The 24,313-nt window shown below is 36.4% G+C and overlaps 1 protein-coding gene across 10 annotated transcripts in view; it reads right to left on the bottom strand.

Moving 5' to 3' along the window:
• LOC108953108 (uncharacterized) overlaps positions 1 to 24,313 on the bottom strand; it is a 30,641-nt gene that overhangs the window by 897 nt on the left and 5,431 nt on the right. For 4 of the 10 annotated variants that reach the window (XR_010514690.1, XR_010514692.1, XR_010514689.1 and 1 more), the window contains exons 3-15: positions 15,956 to 16,099; positions 8,812 to 12,210; positions 8,305 to 8,616; positions 7,791 to 8,108; positions 7,287 to 7,598; positions 6,860 to 7,099; positions 6,139 to 6,200; positions 4,533 to 5,031; positions 4,352 to 4,425; positions 2,865 to 3,190; positions 2,063 to 2,756; positions 1,459 to 1,934; positions 1,001 to 1,125 (exon numbers count right to left, since the gene is read on the bottom strand). Coding sequence is in view for 2 of the 10 variants with exons in the window: in XM_065189742.1 (XP_065045814.1) it covers positions 4,561 to 5,031; positions 6,139 to 6,200; positions 6,860 to 7,099; positions 7,287 to 7,598; positions 7,791 to 8,108; positions 8,305 to 8,616; positions 8,812 to 9,069; positions 15,956 to 16,099 (2,117 nt within the window). In the remaining 8 variants the exon portion in view is untranslated. Of the gene's footprint in view, positions 1 to 1,000; positions 1,126 to 1,458; positions 1,961 to 2,062; positions 2,757 to 2,864; positions 3,191 to 4,226; positions 4,426 to 4,532; positions 5,032 to 6,138; positions 6,201 to 6,859; positions 7,100 to 7,286; positions 7,599 to 7,790; positions 8,109 to 8,304; positions 8,617 to 8,811; positions 12,211 to 15,955; positions 16,100 to 24,313 lie in introns of those variants that run through there. The other 6 variants (XR_010514685.1, XR_010514688.1, XR_010514686.1 and 3 more) reach the window with 5 other exon arrangements.

Raw genomic sequence — 24,313 nt, forward strand, 5'->3', positions numbered from 1 at the left:
GATTTGTTTTCCTTCTATGATACTCGTTGGACACTTCCTACTAAAGCTATATAAATTGATGTTTTCTAAACCCCAAATAAAGCTGCATATAAAACCAATAGTAACAACTATAGAGCAACCTAGTTATATTCTAATGTTAATTTCTTAGTTCACTTTCGACGAGCACTATAGAAAGCCTGTCATCATTCTTCTGAGAAATGCTTTGAGACTCTCTAAACCTTAGAGAACCATGCAGACTTAGGGGAGGTGATTGTTTCTTTTCTTTTGTATCAAGTCAAAAACTCTTCTAGTGAAGGTATAATAGTCACTTGGCTTTCAAGTTCCTAACAATTTTAAGATGGTATAAGATGCACTCCGGCTTTCATCAATGAGGTGGGTATGATGAGCAATATCAACATTCCTAAATGTGTTTCTTTATCAACAAATTTACACTAAAAGAAAACATATGATGAAAAAAACATCAAATCCTAGGTTCATAACAATTATGACTAAAGAACAGTAACCAACTAATACAAGAAAGGAATATCACTTTAAAGAGACAAAATTATGAAAGCTATCCACAAAGTCAGATCAATTGGCCAAAAGAGAATTACGAAAATAGAACTCACGAGAAAAATAAATAAATCTTGGGATACCATATCCATATTCAGAACTAATCAGACCTAAACCAAACCCAAAAATTCATCACCAATATGTAGCCAGAATAGAAGCTTGTCCATTTAAGTACATGACCAAATTAAATGGCATATCTCAATTTCCATCTAACGCATGACACAGAAAGTAAATCTATGTAGTATTAGGAAACCAAGCAAGTCATCACAAGATCTTGATCATTTTTTAGGCTAGTAATTCATTTATTTAGTGTGGTTTACACTGATTACCAGTCACTTGTCTTACCAGTGCAACAAGTCAATTTCTTAGCATAGTGGATCTAAGTTATCAGGATAACAGAACTTATCCATATGAATTAAAATCATAAAAAGATGCAATAGAAACATACCTGGTTCACTTTCTTTCGTTTTGCTTTTATCCACTTTAAAAATAGACGAAATCCAATTGAATTTCTTTCCTTTTCACATGAGATTCCTTTCCTTTCTCAAATATCCGGAATATGTTAAAACCACCCTATGTTCAAAATATGAAGAGAGCAACCATTATATCTATTCTCTGTCGATTCAAGGTCAAAGTTAATTAGTTAAACCCACACATAGTACTTAAAATCATGATTTTTCTTGCTGCATCGTGCCCCTTGCCAGTGGAAAACTGGCTTAATATGAGCCACAACATGGGGATTGTACCTGAAACATATATGTACGAACATCCTAGAATATCTATATATGATAGGAGAGGTAAACTATCGTTGCCACAAAGAAGAATGGCCACCATGGGCTACCTATTCTAGAAACATCTGTTTTTTATATGCTTTACTACATAAATACAGAGGCCAAATTAACATACCTGTTGGAATGAAAAAGCTGAAACATGATAAACATCTGAATACATCTGGTTCTGGTGCATCAGCAAGATTTGTCATTTCATCAGCATCATATTGTTGTTCTTCATGCACTTTCTTTGATGGCACATCATGCTGAATTTCTCTAACGGACCATTTCCTTTTTTGTAAAATCACTCTTTTTGTGATGCATGAGTTACAATTAGGACAGCACAAATCATGTGTATCCTGTTCCTCTAATATCCTCTCAAGATCAAACTCTATCACCTTCAATAGACTCTTTTTTTGGTACCATACTCTGTTCATGTACTGCTCTTTTGTCTTTCACTTTCAGTAATTTCACTGCCATGTTTTGTCAATTGAGGTTTAAATTCTGATCTTCCATTTGCAGCTTCTTGACAAGTAGCAATCTGATCGTCCTTTTTGGGCTTCATTTCACCAATTTCATCTGTCGATAGGAGATTATTGCATCACTGTGAATCTAAGAAAAGCAACTTCCTATTAGTCCTGTCGCATGCACAAGAAAGTAACCTAATTATCACATCAAGGGCTGAGAACAAATTATCACACAATTAATGTAAAGACCATGAAGACAAAGTCAAACCAAACCTCATTATGAAAGAATTGCATTCGTCCTCTTGTAGGAACTCATCAGATGAGGAAACAAACAAGTAAAGCTCACGAGGGATCCAAGTGGACCAACTCGCCCTTCCCCCAGACGCTAAGCACAGAACCATTCCGAAGAGATTCGCGATCTAAGAACTGAATTCCTAACAATGAAATGAAAGGCCGACCAAACTCTGACGCGTCAACCTGAATCCGACGCCACAGCATCAAGAACAAAGGGTTCAAGAAGAGAGAAGCAAAAGGCATCTGGTTGACGCGAGGAAGCGAAACCCATATACAATTCGTTCGTCCATGGAGATCTAAAAGACCAAGGAACTCAATAAACCCTGCCGCCAATATCAAGATCAGAGGGTTCAAGAAGAGATAATAACCTAGGCATCTTGCTGACATGATGAAGCAAAAACAATACACAAACCATTCTTCCATGTCGATCTAAGAGAGCAAGAAACAGACCTACCGCCAAGATCCAAGAAATGAAGTAAGATGATAGACGGAAAGCTTCGGCAACAGAGCAGAAAACCACGCGATCGCTTGTATCTTCTAATTCCCGTTCCCGTAAACGATCCCAGATTCTTTCTGGGAAAACAAACGGATTCTTTCTGTTCTCAGACGTCGTAAAGGGCACCAGCAAAGACACGAATGGCGCCGGGAGGGAGGAAATGCTCCTCGTACAAATCTACAAAAGCACACGAGCATCATCGTCATTTCACAATGTTTCTTGTTTCTTGGTTTAAGGTGGCGACAGAAACGAATGGGACGGCCCCCAAGAAGAAACCACACAAACCTTGGTCCGCGTCGTAATAGACGCTCCTCTGCTCCGCTTCCTCGCCGCTGCCTTCTTCCTCCGTCTCCGGCGATGCTCCACCAGGAGTTTCCACTGCGCTGGCGCTCCTCCTCGGGCGCCGCCTTGCTTCCACCAGCCCACCGCTCTCCTCCAACACCTCCCCCTCATCATCTCCACGTCTCTTCTCCAACCTCCTCTGACTCCAAGAAAGAAACCAAACCCACACCTCTCTCTCTCTCTCTCTCTCTCTCTCTCTCTCATTTTGAAAGCTCGCCTGCTGCCTTTTAATTCCCGCCATTCCATCCGTCGGTCAAAGAATCACCGACCTGTTTTTTGTGACTTCAGGTAAGTATAATAAAAGCGCTACTAAGTTCTAAATTATGATATCTGACTTGATTCAAATTGTAGTTTCTTTTTGTTATTTATTGCAGCAATGAAATGATCAACAACAAATTCATATATATATATATATATATATTTCAAATCTTAGATCCTCGGCACATGCGCAAACGTTATTGTCATATATCTAAGAAAATCTTGACAATCATGTCAATCCATCTTGCTTTCAAAATTAATAATTCAAATTGCAATATTATCCCAGGTGATTCTCTTATTATTTTGCTCCGGTCCGAATATCCATCCTCATATGATAATTGGCAATGGAAGATAAATACTTGCAATCATATTATTTACAACCTCATATTAAGACTTTTAAATATTTTTAAATTATTTCTTTATATATATATATATATATATATATATACCATTAATTTATAACTTATTTTCAATAAAATCTGTTTATTCTTTATCTATAACATTTTTTTCTTCATATATATATTTTTTCTCCTCTTCTTTGCCAGAAGTGATATAAAATTACAAAAAAAAAGATGATTAAATCAAACAAACCAAATAACGAAAAGAAGGAAATAAAAATAATAATTTTTATATTTATTACAATGATAAATATTTTTAAGATCGTACATTCTAAAATAGTCCAGTAAATACTATTTTCTAGGCCAATTTTATTAACCTAGAAGATGTTATGTTTCAAACCTTTACAAAATAAGTGCATGAGTGATGAAGAGAGTCAACAGTAATAGGATAGGATCCACAGGCAACAATTATGAGGAAAAAAAAGTAAAAATAGAACTACAATGATTGTGAATAATAGTATAATAATATTTTATTAATTTTTTAAAAGATTATAAAAGATGGGGACTCTAAATAGTATTTAGAGCTCCTTGACAATGTTGGGAACACTACGAAGAATTCGGCGTCCGTGATCGGTTGGCCCTCACACAAACGTTCGCAAACCCAAACTTTGGCCCATTATACTCGTCGACGATTCGTTTGCACTATTCATTCGTCCCAACCAAATATGTAATTATAGCGATAGAAAAGACCAATTATGTAGTTACTGTCAATTGCATCATCACTCAAGACTATGAAATCATAGTAAAGCTAAAACAAAGAAAAAAAAATCTCACTTGGACAGCAGCAGCGAGTGCACAGCGATTTTGAACGACCAGATCGGCATCAGCCCAAGTCCTTCGATGCACCCCTGGCGCACCAAAAAGAGTAATTTTTGAGTACAACATCCCCGAAATCAAACTGGATAAGAATAAAGCATATATTATCATCTAGAACAGGTGTACTGAATGATCATACCTTCACGTCTATCAGTAGCAGGGTTCCATCACCAATAAGATGTCCATGATGGTTCTCTTAAGTCTTGACACATAAGAGTGGGAGGTGACTGAAGAGTTGTCCCATGATCAAACAAACCAAGCTTCTCAAGTAACTTGTCGATCATCATCCCAGCCAGATAGGAAGGACCACATGCTGATACACCAAGAACTAGGTAGTAGACCATGGTTTTTACGTAGCCTTTTTGTGGCTTAACATGGGCCTTACATAAGGCCAGCAAAGCTGTGCATAGAAGAGATGATGCAGCAACAAGCATGAGCTTGAATTCCTTCTCGTCACTCCTCCTAAATGAGAAACCATAAACAACAGGAGGGACTAAGCCAAATAAAATGTATGATATTGTAGCAACAGCAAAGTGCCGGCGGAAATTTGCTCTCCACCCAAGCAGTTCCCAGTAACGTCCACCTTGTTCATCTTTCTGTTCAGTAGCTTCATCTTGTGCAGTTCTAAGCTCAAAAAGCTGTGACGAAAAAATGCCCAAGGTAAGAATTGAGAATGCTTGCTTGAACTATATTAGCTGCTATCCAAAAGCCACACAGAGAGGTTCATCATTGAAGTTTCATGCAATAAACTTTTAACCTAAAATTTGTGCTTATGTGCAAAAGAGACTTAAAAGACACACTGGCTAGACAAAATAAATCATTTAAAATTAGTGGTGTGAGTACTGATGGAGGAAGACCTAAAAGACTTTATTCATGATACTTTTTGCTTCTCTTGCTTTGACTGGTGATATTGGCCTCACTAATACTTGGGACATTATAGCCTCTTACTAGTTGTTATATTTGCTGTCCTACATGAATTTATGTTGTTTATCGATCCAAAGAGTCCATGCTAGGAGATTACAAGGGAAATTGCAAGTATAGAAGATACACTCATAATTTATCAATAGGATGGGAGCAATCTATCTGCTTTACTTGCAAAACACTCAGATAAAACATGTCAGAAATCCCTCTAGCACCCATCCCTTTGGAAAATTACGAGTCTATCAAGAATAAAATCTGAGTTTTATACTATTTCAGGGAAATGTATGTTAATATTGGAAACATAATGAAAACTTGACTTTGACTAAAGCACAATGTTGTTCAAGTAATAATGCCATACAAAGAAGCAAAATGTGTGCCATTGAAGCCATTGGCTTATATTTCCAATATTAACATACATTGAAGCCATTGAAGCCATTGGCCATTGAAGCAAAATGTGTGCCATTGAAGCCATTGGCCATTAGCTGGAAAAAAAAAGATGCCTAACAAAAAATAGCCATACTTGGAACTCTCCACATATTTATATGATTCTTGCAACTACTCCATGAGAACACCAGGACAACTCTCGTTTTATGGCTTTTTGATTATCAATTTATCATAGTTCCTGAGATTAAATTCTCCTTCATATATCGGCATTCTAACTGTTATTGTCAGGCTAAAACAACTTGGATAGATCTTTTCCATCACATAAATTCACGAACAGTAGAAGCCTTAAACAGGTTAGTTTCCTTGAAATATGAAAAATACTTTTATCTTTGAAAGAAGAGGCAAAGACAAAAAAAGTATCATCTAAGAAATCAACTTACTTCATGAGTAATTAAAAGAAATCCGCCAATCAATTTTGCCAACCCTAATGCAACAATTTTCACTGCAAAAGAAAGTAATAATTACAATAAAGTGTAGAGAATAATGAACCTTTGCCTCCGGGAAAATAAAGGTAAGGAAAAGAAAACCAAGAGTGTCATCAACATAATGCTAGTGTTTTTCCAAAATTGAGTAGAAAATTATAACGAATGGTCGGTTAGCAATTTCATGCTAGTGTTTTTCCAAAATTGAGTAGAAAATTATAACGAATGGTCGGTTAGCAATTTCATTTATCTACCTAATCCTTTCCAGACTAAGGAGACCTACATTCTTTATCATGGAAGTAAAAACAATTATTTTAGCAGTGTATGAATTTAGTTAACACTACAATGTGGGATGAATGTGCAACATAACATAGCAAAACTATGCAATGTATTACTAAATAAAATTTTCTAAAATTACCAATCTAATTACTTAATTGAACAACACAATAATAGATAGTTGTGAACTTACCACCAAGATCTCATCCCACCAGAGTTAACTCATTTTTAAGTCCACCTATGTGTACCAAAGAATTAATGATGTGCATCCTATGTTACTCCATAAGCATATTTAAGAATATGACACTTGATGTCAATCATGCTCCCCCCCCCCCCCCCCCAAAAAAAAGGTCGACCTAATTACTCTTGAAACTGAGATAAGGATATTGATCTTGAAACTTACATGTTGAAACGTCAGCACCAGCTGCTGATGACACAACAGCCAGGCTAGTAATTGATTCATTCAGACCTCCATATACAATGCTTTTTAGTATATCCCAGTCATTGCTTATTTCAGTATCTCTGGCAGTTTGCTCTGCTACATTAATCCGAACATCTGAATGTGCCAACACTTCCGTAGTACTTGTTTCTGAACCTTGAATTATTTGGCCACTTTGAGAAGTTATTTTATTAGCATCAACTCCTGCATGAACAAAAACAAAAGCATAGAGATGCTGTCACTTCGAACAACTTCAGATAAAGTTCAAAGCAAATAAGGACATAGTCGGTCATCATAAGTGTTGTATATGCGCTTAAGCTACACTCAGATAATTGTTTTCACAATTTAGCATTTTACTCTTCATAATTTTCAGGTTATCAAAGAAATTTACCTGAGTCATCTTTCATTCTGACATCATTATCATTAACTCCATCGTCAATTAACTCTTTGATCTGTATCATAGCTTCCGAAGTGGATATGGTCTGAGTGGAAGGACCCTGTAGTTCTGGCTGATCCACCGTCTGTTCTTTGTAACTAACACTAGAAGGTCCACTAAGCCTGTAATTGCTTATTTCAGTATCTCTGGCAGTTTGCTCTGCTACATTAATCGCAACATCAGAATGCGTCAACACTTCAGTAGCATTTGTTTCTGAATCTTGAATTATCTGTTCATTTTGGAAAGTTATTTTAGAAGCATCAACTCCTGCATGAACACAGACAAATGCATAGAGAGCTGTCACTTCAGACAATTTCAGATAGATAAAAGTTCAAAGCAAATAATGACACAGTAGGCCTCGTAAGTGTTGTATATGCTAGCTTAAGGTGCACTCAGATAATTGTTTTCACAATTTAGCCTTCTACAACTCATAAATTTCAGGTCACTAAAGGAATTTACCAGAATCGTCCATCATTCTGAGTCTGACATCATTTTCTTTAACTCCAGCATCAATTGACTCTTTGATCTGAAACATAGCTCCTAAAGTGGTTATGGTCTGAGTGGCAGGATCATGTAGTTCGGACTGATCCTCCATGTGTCCTTTGAAACTAACGCTAGAAGGTCCACTAAGCCTGTCATTGCTTATTTCAGTATCTCTGGCAGTTTGCTCTAATACATTAATTCGAACATCCGAATGTGCCAAAACTTCAGTAGTAGTTGCTTCTGAACTTTGAATTATCTGGTCACTTTGAGAAGTTATTTTAGTAGCATCAACTCCTGCATGAACAGACGAAAGCATAGCAAAGATGTCACTTCAGACAATTTCAGAGATATATAGTTCAAAGCAAGTAAGGACATAGTAGGTCATCTGTCATCACAAGTGTTTATTCTGAGCTTCAGCTACACTCAGATAATTGTTTTCACAATTTAGCCTTTCACCATTAATAATTTTCAAGTCATTAAAGAAATTTACCAGAATCGTCCCTCATTCTGACATCATTATCTTTAACTCCAGCATCAATTGATTCTTTGATTTGAATCATAGCTTCCCAAGTGGATATGGTCTGAGTGGCAGGGTCATGTAGTTCTGGCTGATCCTCCATCTGTTTTTTGAAACTAATGCTAGAAGGTCCACTAAGCCTGTCATTGCTTATTTCAGTATCTCTGGCAGTTTGCGCTAATACATTAATTCGAACATCCGAATGTGCCAAAACTTCAGTAGTAGTTGCTTCTGAACTTTGAATTATCTGGTCACTTTGAGAAGTTATTTTAGTAGCATCAACTCCTGCATGAACAGATGAAAGCATAGCAAAGATGTCACTTCAGACAATTTCAGAGATATATAGTTCAAAGCAAGTAAGGACATAGTATGTCATCTGTCATCATAAGTGTATATGCTGAGCTTCAGCTACACGCAGATAATTGTTTTCACAATTTAGCCTTCTAGCATTCATAATTTTCAGGTCATAAAGAAATTTACCTGAATCATCTCTCATTCTACCATCATTATCTTTAACTCCAGCATAAATTAACTCTTTGGTCTGAATCATAGCTTCTGAAGTGGATATGGTCTGAGTGACAGAATCATGTAGTTCAGGTTGATCATCCATCTGTTCTTCAAAGCTAACACCAGGTGGTCCACTAAACCTGTCATCGCTTATTTCAGCATCTCTGGTAGTTTGCTCTGTCGCATTAATCCGAACATCTGAATGTGCCAAAGCTTCAGAAGCACTTGCTTCTGAACCTCGAATTATCCGGTCAATTTGAGAAGTTATTTCAGTAGTAGCATCAACTCATGAATGAACAAAGACAAAAGCATAGAGAAGCTGTCACATCGGACAATTTCAGATAGATAAAGTCCAAAGAAAATAAATGAAATAGTATGTCATCATAAGTGTTGTATATGCTAGCTTAAGCTACACTTGGATAATTGTTTTCACAATTTATCCTTTTACCATTCATAATTTTCTGGTCATTAAAGAAATTTACCTGGATCGTCCCTTACAGTGATTTAAAAAGGCGCTCGGGCGAGGCGAGGCGAGGCCCCAGCGCCTCGCTTCATTTCCAGGCGACACGCTTCAAAGAGATGCCGCCTGGGCGCTCGCCCGAGCCCAGGCGCCGGGCACTTTGGGAGAGTGCCTAGGTTAAACCAGGTGACCGAACCAACGTTTGAGGTCTTGTGACTTCCCCAATATCAGTGTGACTTCCCTAACCCTAACCCTAACCCTGCTTGTCGTTCACGCTACTGCCGTCGTTGCTGCTGTTGCCGCTGCTCGCTGCTACCGTTGCCGCTGCTAGCTGCTATCGCTGCCGCTCCCACTGTCGCCGCTCGCGCTCCCACTACCACTGCTACTATTGCCACGGTCTTCGCTTGCCGCTCCCACTGCTGTTGCCGTTGCTTGCTGCTACCGTTGCCACTGTCTCCACTCGCCGCTTCCGCTGCTCGCTGCTGCCGGTGCCACTGTCACCGCTTGCCGCTCCCGCTATCGCTGCTGCCGCTGCCACTATCATCGCTCGCAGCTACCGCTCCCGCTCTTCTCAATCAACATCCTCGGTCTTCCGACTCTTCCCTTACACTCTTCTCCTCTTTCGATATTATACTGTTAACGGTATACTGTATACTAGCAATAGTATTTGTATTTATTAGATTAATTTAATAACATATTTTTATTTAAAAATTTAAATAATTATATTTATTAATTATATTATATATTTTTATATTTTAGCACCTCACTTCGCTCAGGCGAGCGCCTAGCGCCTCGGGCGTTTTTGGATCTTAGCACCTTTTGGCGCCTAGAACTTTTTAAATCACTGGTCCCTTATTCTGACATCTTTTACTCCAACATAAATTAACTTTTTGGTCTGAACCATAGCTCCTGAAGTGGATGTGATCTGAGTGGCAGGATCATGTAGTTTGGATCGATCCTCCATCTGTTCTTTGAAACTAACACTAGACGGTCCACTAAACATCTTATCTAGAATCATTCAAAATATTAGCATTTTGGATAACAAATTTGCATCATATACAAATTAAATATGATTGTGGTCAAATAAGTTATCCAGCTGAAGAAAAGTACACGGACAAGTTCAGATACTTGGATGAAATCATCATATGCACATAAGTGACAAAATATTTCTACAACTGCTGAAGAAGCAAGCAAAGGTTATGCATAGGAAGATAAAATTTTATTGCTAATTACTTAAGTTGACATAAATGTCAATTATTTGCTGGTCATGAGAAAATATAAGGTAATGCATAGCACAAAGATGAACAGGTAAAAAGAATATTAAGAAGAAATACACTGTGTTACTAACTACATTTTAAGTTACTGAGAAATCTACCAAAACAAACAGAAAACAAAGATGTGAGTATTGACCATGACTAGCTCGGCAAATTTCCATCAATTACAACAAATTTGAGAAACTCCAAACATTTTTCAACGATGAGCTCCTAAATTTACAATTCCACATGTTTCAATATAGTCATAGAACCCAATTATAATAGACAAGAGAATATTATTATGGACTAAAGAATAGGTGCAGAAGCAAAGAGCCAAAGAGATGCATCACAGTCTTCTAACTAACAAAAAAAGGACTTAAGGCATTTTAATCACATCATCCATCCGTGTTTAGATATTTCACATCCTTATATAAGTGCACGAGTAAAACCCTAAAAAACAATTAGAATTACAAATGCAGAATTAGGATCCTTTCCAGTTGGTATGGTGCAGTTCATCCCCAACACAGCTGTCCATTCACCCTTCAGCCATTCATGGGTATGCCCCACATGGCAGGATGGGCTCCATCCATCCTGTCACATCTAAGGGCTAATAGAAATGAATCGTTAAGATGAGATAATGGCTGGAAAATTGGAAAAATAGTCTATACAAATTGGATCCGTAAAAAATTAGAGAGGACAACTCTACAATTCCCTGACAATTAAGTTGAGTTTAGTACTTCACTTTTATTTAAAAAATGAATAAAAAATCATAAATGTGACATATAGACAAACAAATGTTAACCAGATGAGATATCGCCTTAAACATCAATCAGGAGAACAGGAAATGCATGCTAAGTTAAAGATGGCAAGATAATAAGCTTTTCTTTTTACAATGTCATCAAGAGATATGAATCGTCAGGCATTAATTTGTGAATCTCAATAACTGAAGATGCAAGATGTAGTTTATAGATTGAATTATTTGCAAAGCTCAAATATTCATATTTTATAATATTCTACCATATATTTTTTTTTACCATTCTACCATATTACTCAGTGAAGGCTCAGCTTTTATGACTGACTACAAAAATTGAAGGTTGCAGTTACACGATTACAAGAATTGAAGCCGCAGTTATACTCTAAGCTTGTTGCTTGATATCATATAAATAAAATGTCTTGAAGCATGTCAACAGCTATAAGTCCATGTACCCCTTTTTTTATGCCTAAATCTCTTTGGAGTACAATATCATATCTGCATCAATTACTGCAGTGGCAATTCCATGATTGTCAAGTTTTCTTCCTGGTACAGTTGTACCAATGTTTTGCTTGTTTATCTGGAAATCATTATTTTATGAATTCCCACTCAAAATAACTATTGTAAGTAATCAGGATCAATAAGATATTGAAGATTACAAAGTACAAACAATGTTTTTACACACTTAAAGATAGATATAATATTTTCTATTTTTTCATATGTGAAGCATCACTGGATTTGTTTTATAATATTTTCCATATATTCATACCAAGCAGCACTGAATTTGTTTATATACAAGATCTGAATGGTTATTTTTCTAGGAGAGTTGCACGAGTCTCAAGTTTCTGCACTTCCCAGTGAGGATGATGTTTCCCTGATTTGTTTTCCTTCTACAGTGGTTGGGCCTCCTGTGTATACAAAGAAATGCATATAGACACTTACTTTAAGTCATAATCTTTCACATTTAACTGATTATAGAGCCATTTAGGAAGATATATAATATTGGCAGGGATATGGAAGAAGCTGCAAACTGTTGGTTGCCACTAGTGAAAGATTGTTGTGATGTAATAACATGCAAGACACACTAGCAGGCAACTAGTGAAATTGTCTTTTTTTCTAATATTATTCAGTGCATATATAAGTGATGACATTAGTGCTGATTATAAGTATTCAAAAAATTAATTACTTGTAGGCATCATTTTCTCCTTTTATAAGTTGATTTAATACAAACAGAATAAGTGGTTCTCTATTTAACAAAGGCAACATGAATTGATAATGTCCATGGAAGTTTCTGGGTGAATTCTTAGCTCGCTGGAAACCATGCAGGTGCAACATAATTCAAAACATATAAATTCAACAGTAATTTCATACGAAAAAGTACTAGGAAACATAAAAACTAAAAGATTCTTGATTCTTGTTGTATCCATGACATATCCACGTAAGATATTGATATTCATTGGACACTTCCTAGCACAATGACAGGCATTTAAGACATTACAAAACATGTATTAAAAAAACATATCTACACTAGAAACTATATATATATATATATATATATATATATATATATATATATATATATATATATATATATATGTATATATGTATGTATGTATGTATGTATGTATATATGTATGTATGTATGTATATATGTATATATGTATATATGTATATATATATGTATATATGTATATATGTATATATGTATATATGTATATATATATATATATATATATATATATATATGTGTGTGTGTGTGTAGGGTTCTCAATTTCGATATGTACTGCCTAGTACGGGTAGTACATACCGATCCAAGAGGATATCGGTACCAAGGTGTATAGACCGGTACCACCCTGGATTTCGATCGTTACTGAGGTGTACCGATCAATATGCCTTGGCATGATAGATGAAAATATTTTTAAGATTTTAAGGTGTACCGTTGGTACAAACCGGTATCCAAAACTTTGTTTTCTCGGGAAATCGCTCTTGTCTATTCACTATACTTTTTTTTTACCTGGACATTTGTTCTGCCTTCCCTGCTTATTGTAAAATGTTATAGCAACTATTATTAATTATATGGGTCATTTTTTGGGTCCTAAACATAGAGAATCATCATATTTATGGAAATGTGTGGAAACAATTGAGGCTGGTTTATAATTTCAGTAAAGTTCCTTCTTGCAGTTACCTAATGCACGCAAGTTACGCAAGTTAGGCTGCTTATGAGCTTTTTTATAGAAATATCATGATTTCATGTATAATATGCAATCTATGTCTTTTCTATTTACTCAAACTGTACAGACAGCATACTCATTTAAGTGGATCTGCCTTTGTATTGGTTTATATGTTTTTCTTATGCTGCATTGTAAAGGTTTCAATACTATAAGTTATCAATACTGTAAGGAATGATATGGTACTTCCTGCCTTTTCTAGGAATGGTCCTTCGGCATTGAGATCCAAATTTCCTTTAGCTCAAATTCTCACCTTAGAAATTGGAATGAGTCATGAATAAAATACTATCTTACCTATTATCCAAGATATGGTTTTAACATTGCAATTTGATCATTATTAATAATTGTAATTTGAGAAGTACCAAATCTTCCTTTTTTTGGTACAATGGCAGCTGGTCATGTTCTTTTCTGACCCCTTGGTGATCTTGATATTTATCGTTGACAGTGTTCTGTTAGGGTGTGTGTACTACTATATCAGCTATCTTCATTCATTTTCTATGATGAACCTACTTATGTTGATGATGTATTCATAGATAAATCAAAATTTTGAAATGTTCTTTCTGCTATATCGACCAAGATGTTGTGATCAGTAATTTAGATTGTTGCCTAGAGTTGTACAAATTACTGCAATAATCATCAATATGCAGCTAGACTTGCTAGTGAAACAATTAAACGTTTCAGATTTACCAACTCTAAAAGAATATAAAGTTTTTATTAACAAATAAATCAATAAATACTTATCGGTATTGATCTATAAGGTCCAGAATTGGTCCTTAGTCAGACTGGTAATACTGGAGGTCTGTAAATCCATCTCTGATAGTATTATGGACCTTTAAAATTAATTTGTTATTCAACCTCTAATTCAAAAACTCATGTAAAAAGAACTATAAATGGATATAGATAAATTAATAAGCTTTATTGTGAGCAAAGTTTGATGTACCGAAGCATACCGCTTGATACGGGTGGTACATACTGGTCCAATAGAGGACCGGCATAGGCGGTATATTAGTACACCATAGTATACCATGTGTCGATATGCTCGGTATGTACCATACCAACAACTGATCAGTATACCGATACAAACTGGTAATGCGAACCATGTTTATATGTATGTATATATACATATGTATATGTACATACATATATGTGAACTGAGTATTGACAATGAGAATATTATCCTTAATGTTTCATATAAGTGATTGAAGTGTTTCTATGAATATTGTTCAGGGAAAGCATTTTTTTTAATACTGTTAGTATGTTGCTCATGCAAATGATTATTATGCATCTCATGAATTGCACATATGATGATCATATATTGTATAAATTGTTCAAATTTTATCTCCATATATGTAATACTAGAAAAAATGACACATATTTATTTAATTTCCATATCCATGTTATGCTTTTGTTTTATTAAATTAGTTATCCCTACAGCCCCACTACTTAAGGAGATAAGGCCACATAAGTTGATCTTTCCCAATTCCCATATAAGGCTGCATATAAAATTAATAGTAATGACTATAGACCAACCTAGTTATATTCCAATATTAATTTCTTAGTTCACTTTAGAATAACAAACCTATCATTCTTTTGAGAAATGATTTGAGACTTTAAAAACTTCAAAGCACTATGCAGAGTTATGGGAGGTGATTCTTTCTTCTCCTTTGTATGAAGTCATTGACTCTTCTAGCGGTGGTATAAGATTCACTGGGCTTTAAAGCTCCTAACAACCTTAGAATGGCATAAGATTCACTCCAGCTTTCATCAATAATGGGTATGATGAGTAATGTCCACATCCCCAGTTGTGTTTTTTTATCAACAAATTTACAGTAAACGAATATATGATGAAAGAACATCAAATCCTAGCTTCATAACAATTGACTAAAGAACAGTAACTAACTAATACAGGAAAATAATATAATCTTAAAGAGACAAAACTGTGAAAGCTATCCACAGAGTCAGATCAATTGACCAAAAGGGAATTACAAAAATAGAATTTGCAAGAACAAGAAATATTTTTTGGGACCATCAGAAGTAGTTGAAGGTAATTAGGCAAACCATATCCATGTTTCAGAACTAATGAGAGTTCTAAACCCAACTCAGAAATTCATCAAGAATATGTAGCCAGAATGAAAGAAGTTTGTTCATTTAATAACATGACCAAATTAAATGGCATCTCAATTTCCATCTGACACATAACACAAAAGGTAAATTTAAATGGAGGCAACCAAACAACTCAAGACAAGATCTTAATTATCTTTGAGACTAATAATTCATTTATTTTGTGGGATTTACACTAATTGCCAGTCACATGTTTTACCAATGCAACAAGTTAATTACTTAGCATGATAGATCTAAGTTATTAGGATGAATTTAGACCAAGTGTTCGCTCCATAAATCACAAAAAGATGCAATAGAAACACACCTGGTTCGCTTTCTTTCGTTTTGCTTCTATCCACTTTAAAAATAGAAGAAATCCAATTTATCTTCTTCTCGGGCACTTGCTCTGAACTTTGCACATGAGTATCCTTTCCTTTCTCAAATATGTGAAATATGTTAAAACCACCCTCTGTTCAGAATACAAAGAGAGCAACCATTATATCCATTTCCCATCAATTCAAGGTTGAAGCTAATAAGTTAAAAGCATTCATAGTACTTAAAAGTTAAAACTTAAAACCATGATTTTCCTTGCTGCATCATGACCCTTGCCAGTGCAAAACTGACTTAGTATGAGCCACAATGTGAGGATTGTGCCCAAAACCTATACGTAAGAACATCGTAGAATATCTGTATATTACAGGAGTGGTAATTTATCACCATCACAAAGCAAAAGGCCACTACAGGCTATCTATCCTAAGAACATCTGATTTTTATACACTTTGTTAGATACATACAGAGGCAGAATTAACAGGTGCAAACCTGTTGGACTGAAAAAGCTGACACGTGATAAACACATGAATACATCTGGTTCTGGTGGATCAGTTAAATTTGTCAACCTGAAACAAATTCAGTATCCAAAGCACCATATAGTTGTTAATGCACTTTCTTTGATGGCACATCATGTTGAATTCCTCTAACTGACCATTTCCTTTTGTGATGCATGAGTTACACCTAGGACAGTACAAATCATGTGTATCTTGTTCCTCTAATATCCTCTCATGATCAAACTCTGTCACTTTCAGTTTACTAATTTTTGTACCATAATATGTTCATGCACTGCTATTTCATCTTTGCTTTCAGTCATTCGCCATGTTTTCATAATAACATTGTGAATTTGACCCATATTCCATCTTTGTATCTATTAAGACATAATTTGCTTTTTCAAGGTCCTTTTGATCATTTATCAAATGAGATTTAAAATCTGATCTTCCATTGGCAACTTCTTGAGAATTAGCAATCTGATCATCCTGTTTGGGGCTTCATTCCACCAATTTCAACTGTGACTGCAGCATGGGCTGCCATATATTGTACACTAAATTTGTTAATATTGATGTTACAAGTAACAGTAGCTATAAGATCATAAATCAAGGACTGCAGTTTTGGCTGGTTCAGCTCGCTCCGACCGATATATACCAGTTGGAGCCCATACAGACACAGACCACCCCTATTTTGGGCAATCCATTTCGGTCTATTAATGAAGAAAAAAAGAACTTAAAACTTGAATTAGAGCTTGCATTCTCTTCTCCATACGTGCGGAGCTCCATGAGCCACCATCGTCATCCTCCTGCCATCCGCTGCCACTACCTCCCAGCCGGCCACCAACATCAACCTTGGATATGCTTCCTCCTCTTCCTCCATCACCTCTTCTTCTTTCTCTTCTACCTCCTTCATCTTCTTCTTGTTCCTCCATCACCCTCTTCTTCATCTTCGTTCATCGCCTCCACTTCCTCCTCTTTCTTCCTCTTCCTCTTTCCTCCTCCTGTTGTTTCTCCACTGCCTCCTCTTCCTCCACCACCTCCTCTTCTTCCTTCCTTTTCCTCCTCCTACCTCTTCCTTCTTCCTCCTCTTCCTCCACAGCCATCTCTTCCTTCCTCTTCTTCTTCTTATTCCTCTTTGAGTCTCTAATACATGTCGGTGTACCATATATCGGCACCCAATACTGGTTGGTATGTGGTATGTATTGGTCCAATCGGGGACCAGTATAGTACCTTGGTACTAGATTATGATCCTTAAAATAAACAACAATATAAAGATTCACAAGATGAAAATTCTGGTTTCTAGTAAGTAGGAAAAAAACAATGATGAGAAGTTTCTTTTGGCATTAATGAGCATCAAAAGGATGAATATTCAACTTTTTATCTTATGATATTCAACATTTTGCCTTATGATAGACACAGACTGCCTTTATCTGCTTCTCTTAGACTTAAGAAGATCATGGACATAGTATTATCTCCTTGCACTAAATTCATATAATAGAAAATTAATGTACCTTTATTCAATGAGACAAAATGATTCAAGCAGTCTTAGTGATTTGACATCCATCATCACTTGATAGCTACCTTCATGATTCTAAATATGATGTCTATCAGGACCAACTAATGGGAACGTCCAAGTGCAGTGAGACACTTCCATACTCCTTCAGCCAAAGAAATAGAAAAGTACCCATATGCAAGGTTTGTTGTACCGATGCGTACCGCCCGATACGGGCGATATCTACCGGTCCAATAAGATACTGATATGCAGATTGTCGTCTACCGGACGGTACCGGTCACTTCACCTAATATCAAGCGATATAGGATCTGTACCAGGCAGTAACGATTGAAATCCGACCATTACCGACCTATACCGATCGATACGCTCCGATTTCGACCGTTAACGATTAAGGGCTGAGACTACCCTATCTCAAATGATCAATTTAACAATTTGAAGCTTAGAATAGATATTTTAAACCCTTTCCTCCGTCCTCTTTCAACTCATTTCACTCTCTCAATCTCTTAAATTCTCATAAACTCTTTTTCACTCGCATCTCTCTCTTATTCTCACATTTTCACTCACATAAACTCAACAAAGCATACAGTATATCAATACATTATCGTGGGATCAATTTTAGGATTGGGTCCGACAAACATATCATATTGATATAGAGATACATAGGATCGAGGACCCCGATCCACTGCCCGTGGAGTCTCGCCGTTCTTGCCGTTCTTTTTTGTGGTAGAACTAGGTATATTCATCGATTAATTACTTAATTCATTTGAATTTTAAAATTTAAGTTATATAAAAAATAAATTATAAAATTTAAATAATTTCCTCGTAGATAACTCAATATTAACATAAAAATGATCTGGAACGAACCATAAAGGTACTCCTCAAAGCTCAAAAAGATATATGACACTATTCTTCCCTAATTTATATTAGTTTTGCTAAAATGATACTAAATTTACATTTATTTCTAACTTAAAAACTCTAATCTAACTTTTTTCTATTTTTAGATATTTTTAGAGGTTTTTTTATGATTTTGGGCGTATCGTTGGTATGCCCCAGCATGCCGTCAGTACGCCTCGGTATATACCATATCGAGTAGGGCTCGGCACGTCGGTACGAACCGAAATTTCAATCCTTGCTCATATGTTCCTCAATCACCAAAAGAGAACTACTCTAGAATGAAAAAGAGAAAAGCGAGCAATTGTATGTTTCACACAGTGATTTAAAAAGGCGCTTGGGCGAGGCGAGGCTCGGCTCGAGCGCCTCGCTAAACTTCCAGGCGGCGCGCTTCAAAGAGGCACCGCCTGGGCGCTCGCCCGAGCCCAGGTGCTGGGCGCTTCGGGCGAGCGCTTGGGTTTAACCAGGCGACCGAACCAGGATTTTAGGTCTGGTTCGGTCTCCGGTGGTTAGTTGGTTCAATCGAACCAACTAAAACCGATATCTACTGTCGCTGCCCAACCCTAACATTGCTCGTTGCCGCCGCCGCTGCCGCTCCCGCTGCTCGCAACCGCTGCCGCTGTCGTCGCTCCCGCTCCCACTGCCGCTATCGCTGCTTGCCGCTACCGCTGCCTCCTTACACTCCCACTGCCTCCTTACATTCCCGCTCCCGCTGCCGCTGCCTCCTTACACTCCCGCTCTCGTTGCCGCTTCCTCTTTTCTCAATCAGCAGACTCAACACCCCCTTACACTCTTCCTTCTTCTCCTTCTGTATACTGTTAATATTGTTAGGTTTATTTGAAATTATTAATTTTCAATACTGTTAATAGATTACTAATATATTATTTTGATTTTAATACTGTTAATTTTTATTTATTTGAAATTATTGTTAGGTTTCAAGATAAAATGGCAAGTGTACAGAGCAACTCAATAGAGTCTCCAATGGCATCAAAAAAAGATCCTGCATGGAAGTATAATTATCTGAAGGATCCGAAAGATCCTAATGCAATGACTTGCATATTCTGCGATAAGACTACTAGAGGTGGTATTTTTCGTGCAAAACAACATCTAGTAGGAAATTTCAAGAATGCAGCAGCTTGCAAAAAGTGTCCACCTGATGTAAAAGAAGAGTTGCTAAGTTATATGAATGAAAAGAAGATACAAAAGAATGAATCTTACGAGAATTTACCAGAAGACAATGTTGAACATATCAGGGATGAAGAAGAAGATTATTCTATGAGTATTAACCCAAGTGGGAAAAAAGTATACGACAAAAAAGGAAAAAAAGTTATGAGTACTAAGAAGGGTAAAAAAGGACCGATGGATCTATATATGTTTCAAGGATCCTAGAAACAACAAGGGCAAGCAGGAGGCTCAAAATTTAGGTAAACAAATATAAGTGATGCTTGTGATAAAGAAATAAGAGGAAAAACAATTCAACACATTGCTCGCTTCTTCTATCAGGCTGATCTTCCCCTTAGTACAACTCGTTTAGACAGTTTTAAGGATATGATTGAAGCTATTGGAAAATATGGTGCAGGATTAAAACCTCCAAGTTATTATGAGATGCGAGTTTCATTATTGCAAAATGAGTTGAATTATACAAATGACTTACTAAAGGGTCATAAAGAATTACGAGCAACACATGGTTGCTCTATTATGTCAGATGTTTGGACTGACAGGAGGCGCAGGAGTATAATTAATTTTATGGTTAATTGTTCTTTAGGGCAAGGTATGTCATACCGATTCGTACCGCCCGGTACGTACCGGTCAAATTAACCGTTGGAGCCCTTTCTCCTCCTATTTAAACCAATCTTCTCTCCCCTATTTCATTATACTCTCTTAAACTCTCTCTCAAACATTTTTTTTCTCTCATAAACTCTATAAAACAACGATTTGTGAATTCAATCGAGGCTAATTTGGGAAGATTAAGAGGAAGAACTTTCTAATCAAAAGGTATGTATTCGTTTTCTTTAATTAGAGAGTAATTAAGATATTTAAGATTATGATTAGTGTTTTTCATGCATAGTAAGTATTGAATAATATTTATCATAGTAAAATAAGTTTAATTAAATTTTATTAAAGTTATTTAATGCTGCGATTAGTTATTTTAATGATGATTTAATTGAAATTTATTTGATTTTATATCAATTTAATGTCTTTAATACCTATTAGGGTATTTGTCATGTTTATAGTGGTGAAAGAGAAGTAATTAGTGAAAAATTAATTATATTAATCATATAATTAGTGTAGATAAATGATAATTTTATCATAATTTAAATTTTGAATCATATTGGATTAAAATTACATATTTAATGTTTCTTTTATGTGTTTAACATATATATGATGATAAAATAAGTTTAATTATGTTTTATTAAAGTTATTTAATACTGTAATTAATTATTTTAACGATGATTTAATCAAAATTTATTCGATTTTATGTGAATCCAATATCTTTAATATTTATTAGGGTATTTGCCATGTTTATAGTGTTGAAAGAGAAATAATTAATGAAAAATTAACTATATTAATTGCGTAATTAGTGTATCTAATGATTTTAATACTTCTTTTATGCATGTAACATATTTATGATAATAAAATATGATTAGTTATGTTTTAATAAAATTACTTAATATTGTGATTAGTGATTTATGATCGATATTTGGTCAATTTAATATGTTTATACTTTATAGTTTATTTGATTTAAATTTGATAGGATCATGACACCAAAGGAACGGCCACATGATGATGCATGGGTTCATGCCCGAAAGCTAGATGAAAACCGTCATCATTGGCAATGTATTTATTGTGACTACATTGGTAAAGGTGGAGGAATAACTCAAGTGAAAATGCATTTGGCTGGTGGGTATCCTGATGTTGCAAAATGCAAGAATGTTCCAACGGAGATCCGTAAATTATTTCAAAGCAAGCTTAAACAAGCAAAGGAAGATACATTAAAAAAGAAGGCAAGAGTTGAGGAAGAATATCATAGGGCTACACAGGAACCAGTTTATGATCAGTATGAGGGTTGCGGCGAGGAAGTCGACCCGGATCTCACAACTGGGATTCGTGCATCATTGGAGCATCAGTATACGGTCGATGAAGCAATGAGGCATCGACGACCTGACTCACAATTAGAGCATGGCAGTGGTAGTGAAATCCAGAGGTCAACCAGCATGAGGCAACCAACTGCTCCTTCTCAGTTAGGCCGAACTAGTAGCATGAGGTATGGTGGACTCCGTGGTTTTATGAGAGGTCTTGGCAGGAGATCCGCACCAGATATTGTTGATATTGATCCGCAAGCCTATCCCCCACAAACAGCGAAACAGACACGGATTGACGATGCATACACAAAAGAAAAAAAACGGGATATTGGGAAGGCAATCTCAAAATGGATCAACTTTCATAGGATTCCAGCCAACACAGCCCAAGGTCCATATTATCAGAGCATGATCTCCTCTATTCAAAAGTCTAGCACGGGGATCCAACCTCCAACACCGAAGGAGATTTACGACGTGTACTTAGATGAGGAGGTGGCAGAACTAAAGGATTGGATCAAATCCTTCAAGAGGCAATGGGACGAATATGGGGTGACATTGATGTGTGATAGTTGGACAGGACCAACAAGAATGAGTATCATCAACTTTCTTGTTTATTGCAATTGAAGAGTGGTGTTTCATAAGTCCGTTAATGCTTTTGAAAAGATCCAAGATGCAAACTATATTGAGAGCTTGATGGACACTATGGTAGAGGAGATTGGACCACAGTATGTTGTCCAAATAATAACCGACAATGGAGCGAATTTCAAAAAGGCCGGTTTGCAATTGATGGAAAAAAGATAAACTTTGTTTTGGACTCCATGTGCAACTCATTGCATAGATCTAATGCTGAAGGATATTGGTGAGTTGGATGCGGTCAAGAAATGTGTAGCTCGAGCACAATCAATTACGAAGTTTATATATAATCATCATTGGGTCCACGCATTAATGCAATAGTATGTAAACGGTGAGATACTTCGACCTGGAATTACTCGGTTTGCTACCAATTTTATTGCATTAAAGTCATTACAGCAAAAAAGGCATGGCTTGAAGGCAATGGCTAGCTCACAAGAGTGGTCTGAATCCAGATATTCGAAATTGAGTGATGGAAAGAAGATAGAAAAGGTCATTCTTTCCTCTAGATTTTGGGAGACTATAGCAGAAATCATAAAAGGTGTGGAACCACTTTATATTGTCCTCCGTAAGGTCGATATGGACAAGCGTCCACAAATGCCGTATCTTAAATATATGCTGATTTTAGCAAGAGAGGAGGTCAGGAAAGCATTCAAAGATGATTTTAAGGCCGACCAATACGTACGAATCATTGATCGTCGGACCGAAGTTCATATGGATCAAGATATCTATAATGCAGGTAAATTCATATTCAGAATAATTTAATTTATTATTATTTAGATAATAAAAAATCATACTACCAAAATTATGTTTTGCAGCGTATTATCTAAACCCGACAATTCAATATCGATATGCTCTCGGAACGCAAAATAATTTCCTAACGACACTATGAAATGTTATATATCGGCTCTTGCCAAACACTCCCGAGGCAGCCAATGCTCTTATGGAGGGTCGATTATTTCGAGAAACAGTTGGTTCATTCTCCGACGTTGTAGCTGTATCATGCCGTTACACTATGGATCCTGGTGAGGAAAAGTTATGCATATTGATTATCAATTATATTTAATATTAATTATTTGTTATGCTAATAAAATCTTATTTATATCTTTTTGCAATCGAGTGGTGGCTACAATTTGGAGGCGATGCACCACATTTAAGGAAGGTTGTCGTTCGTGTACTTTCACAGACAACAACATCTAGTGGTTGCGAACGTAATTAGTCAATGTTTGCATTGATTCATACGAAGGTCCGCAACAGACTCTCCTACAGACGGTTAGAGAAACTAGTATATGTCCATTATAACATGCGGCTAAAATTACGATGTGCTGAGTTGGATAAGGAGCCAAAGGAACCAGATATTGATCCCATTGACCTCCAATTCTACAACGAAGATTCAGAGCCAATGTTAGATTGGGTTGAAGCAGCAGAGAACCAAGAGGATCCTCTACTTGATGAGGCGGGAGATCCTCAGTGTCCTTCACGTTTTATCACCGAGGCAATAGAAGAAGAAGAAGAACAACCCCAACAGGTAGAAAATCCCCCTCGATTACAACATGGTAGGAGTCAAACTGCTCGAGGAACTACCGATACCCAACGGTCACACTCGTCCGCCCAACGTGCAAAGGCAAAGGGGAAGGCAGTAGCATCAGTTGCATCGTTGGAAAGAATCGAGTCGGGCGACAAGACACCTTCACAATCACATTCTTTTTCTCGCTCGGTCCAGAGACATGACAGCAACACGGACAACAGTG

Source organism: Musa acuminata, chromosome BXJ1-6 (assembly GCF_036884655.1).
Source record: "Musa acuminata AAA Group cultivar baxijiao chromosome BXJ1-6, Cavendish_Baxijiao_AAA, whole genome shotgun sequence".
In the NCBI taxonomy this organism is placed as follows: domain Eukaryota; kingdom Viridiplantae; phylum Streptophyta; class Magnoliopsida; order Zingiberales; family Musaceae; genus Musa; species Musa acuminata.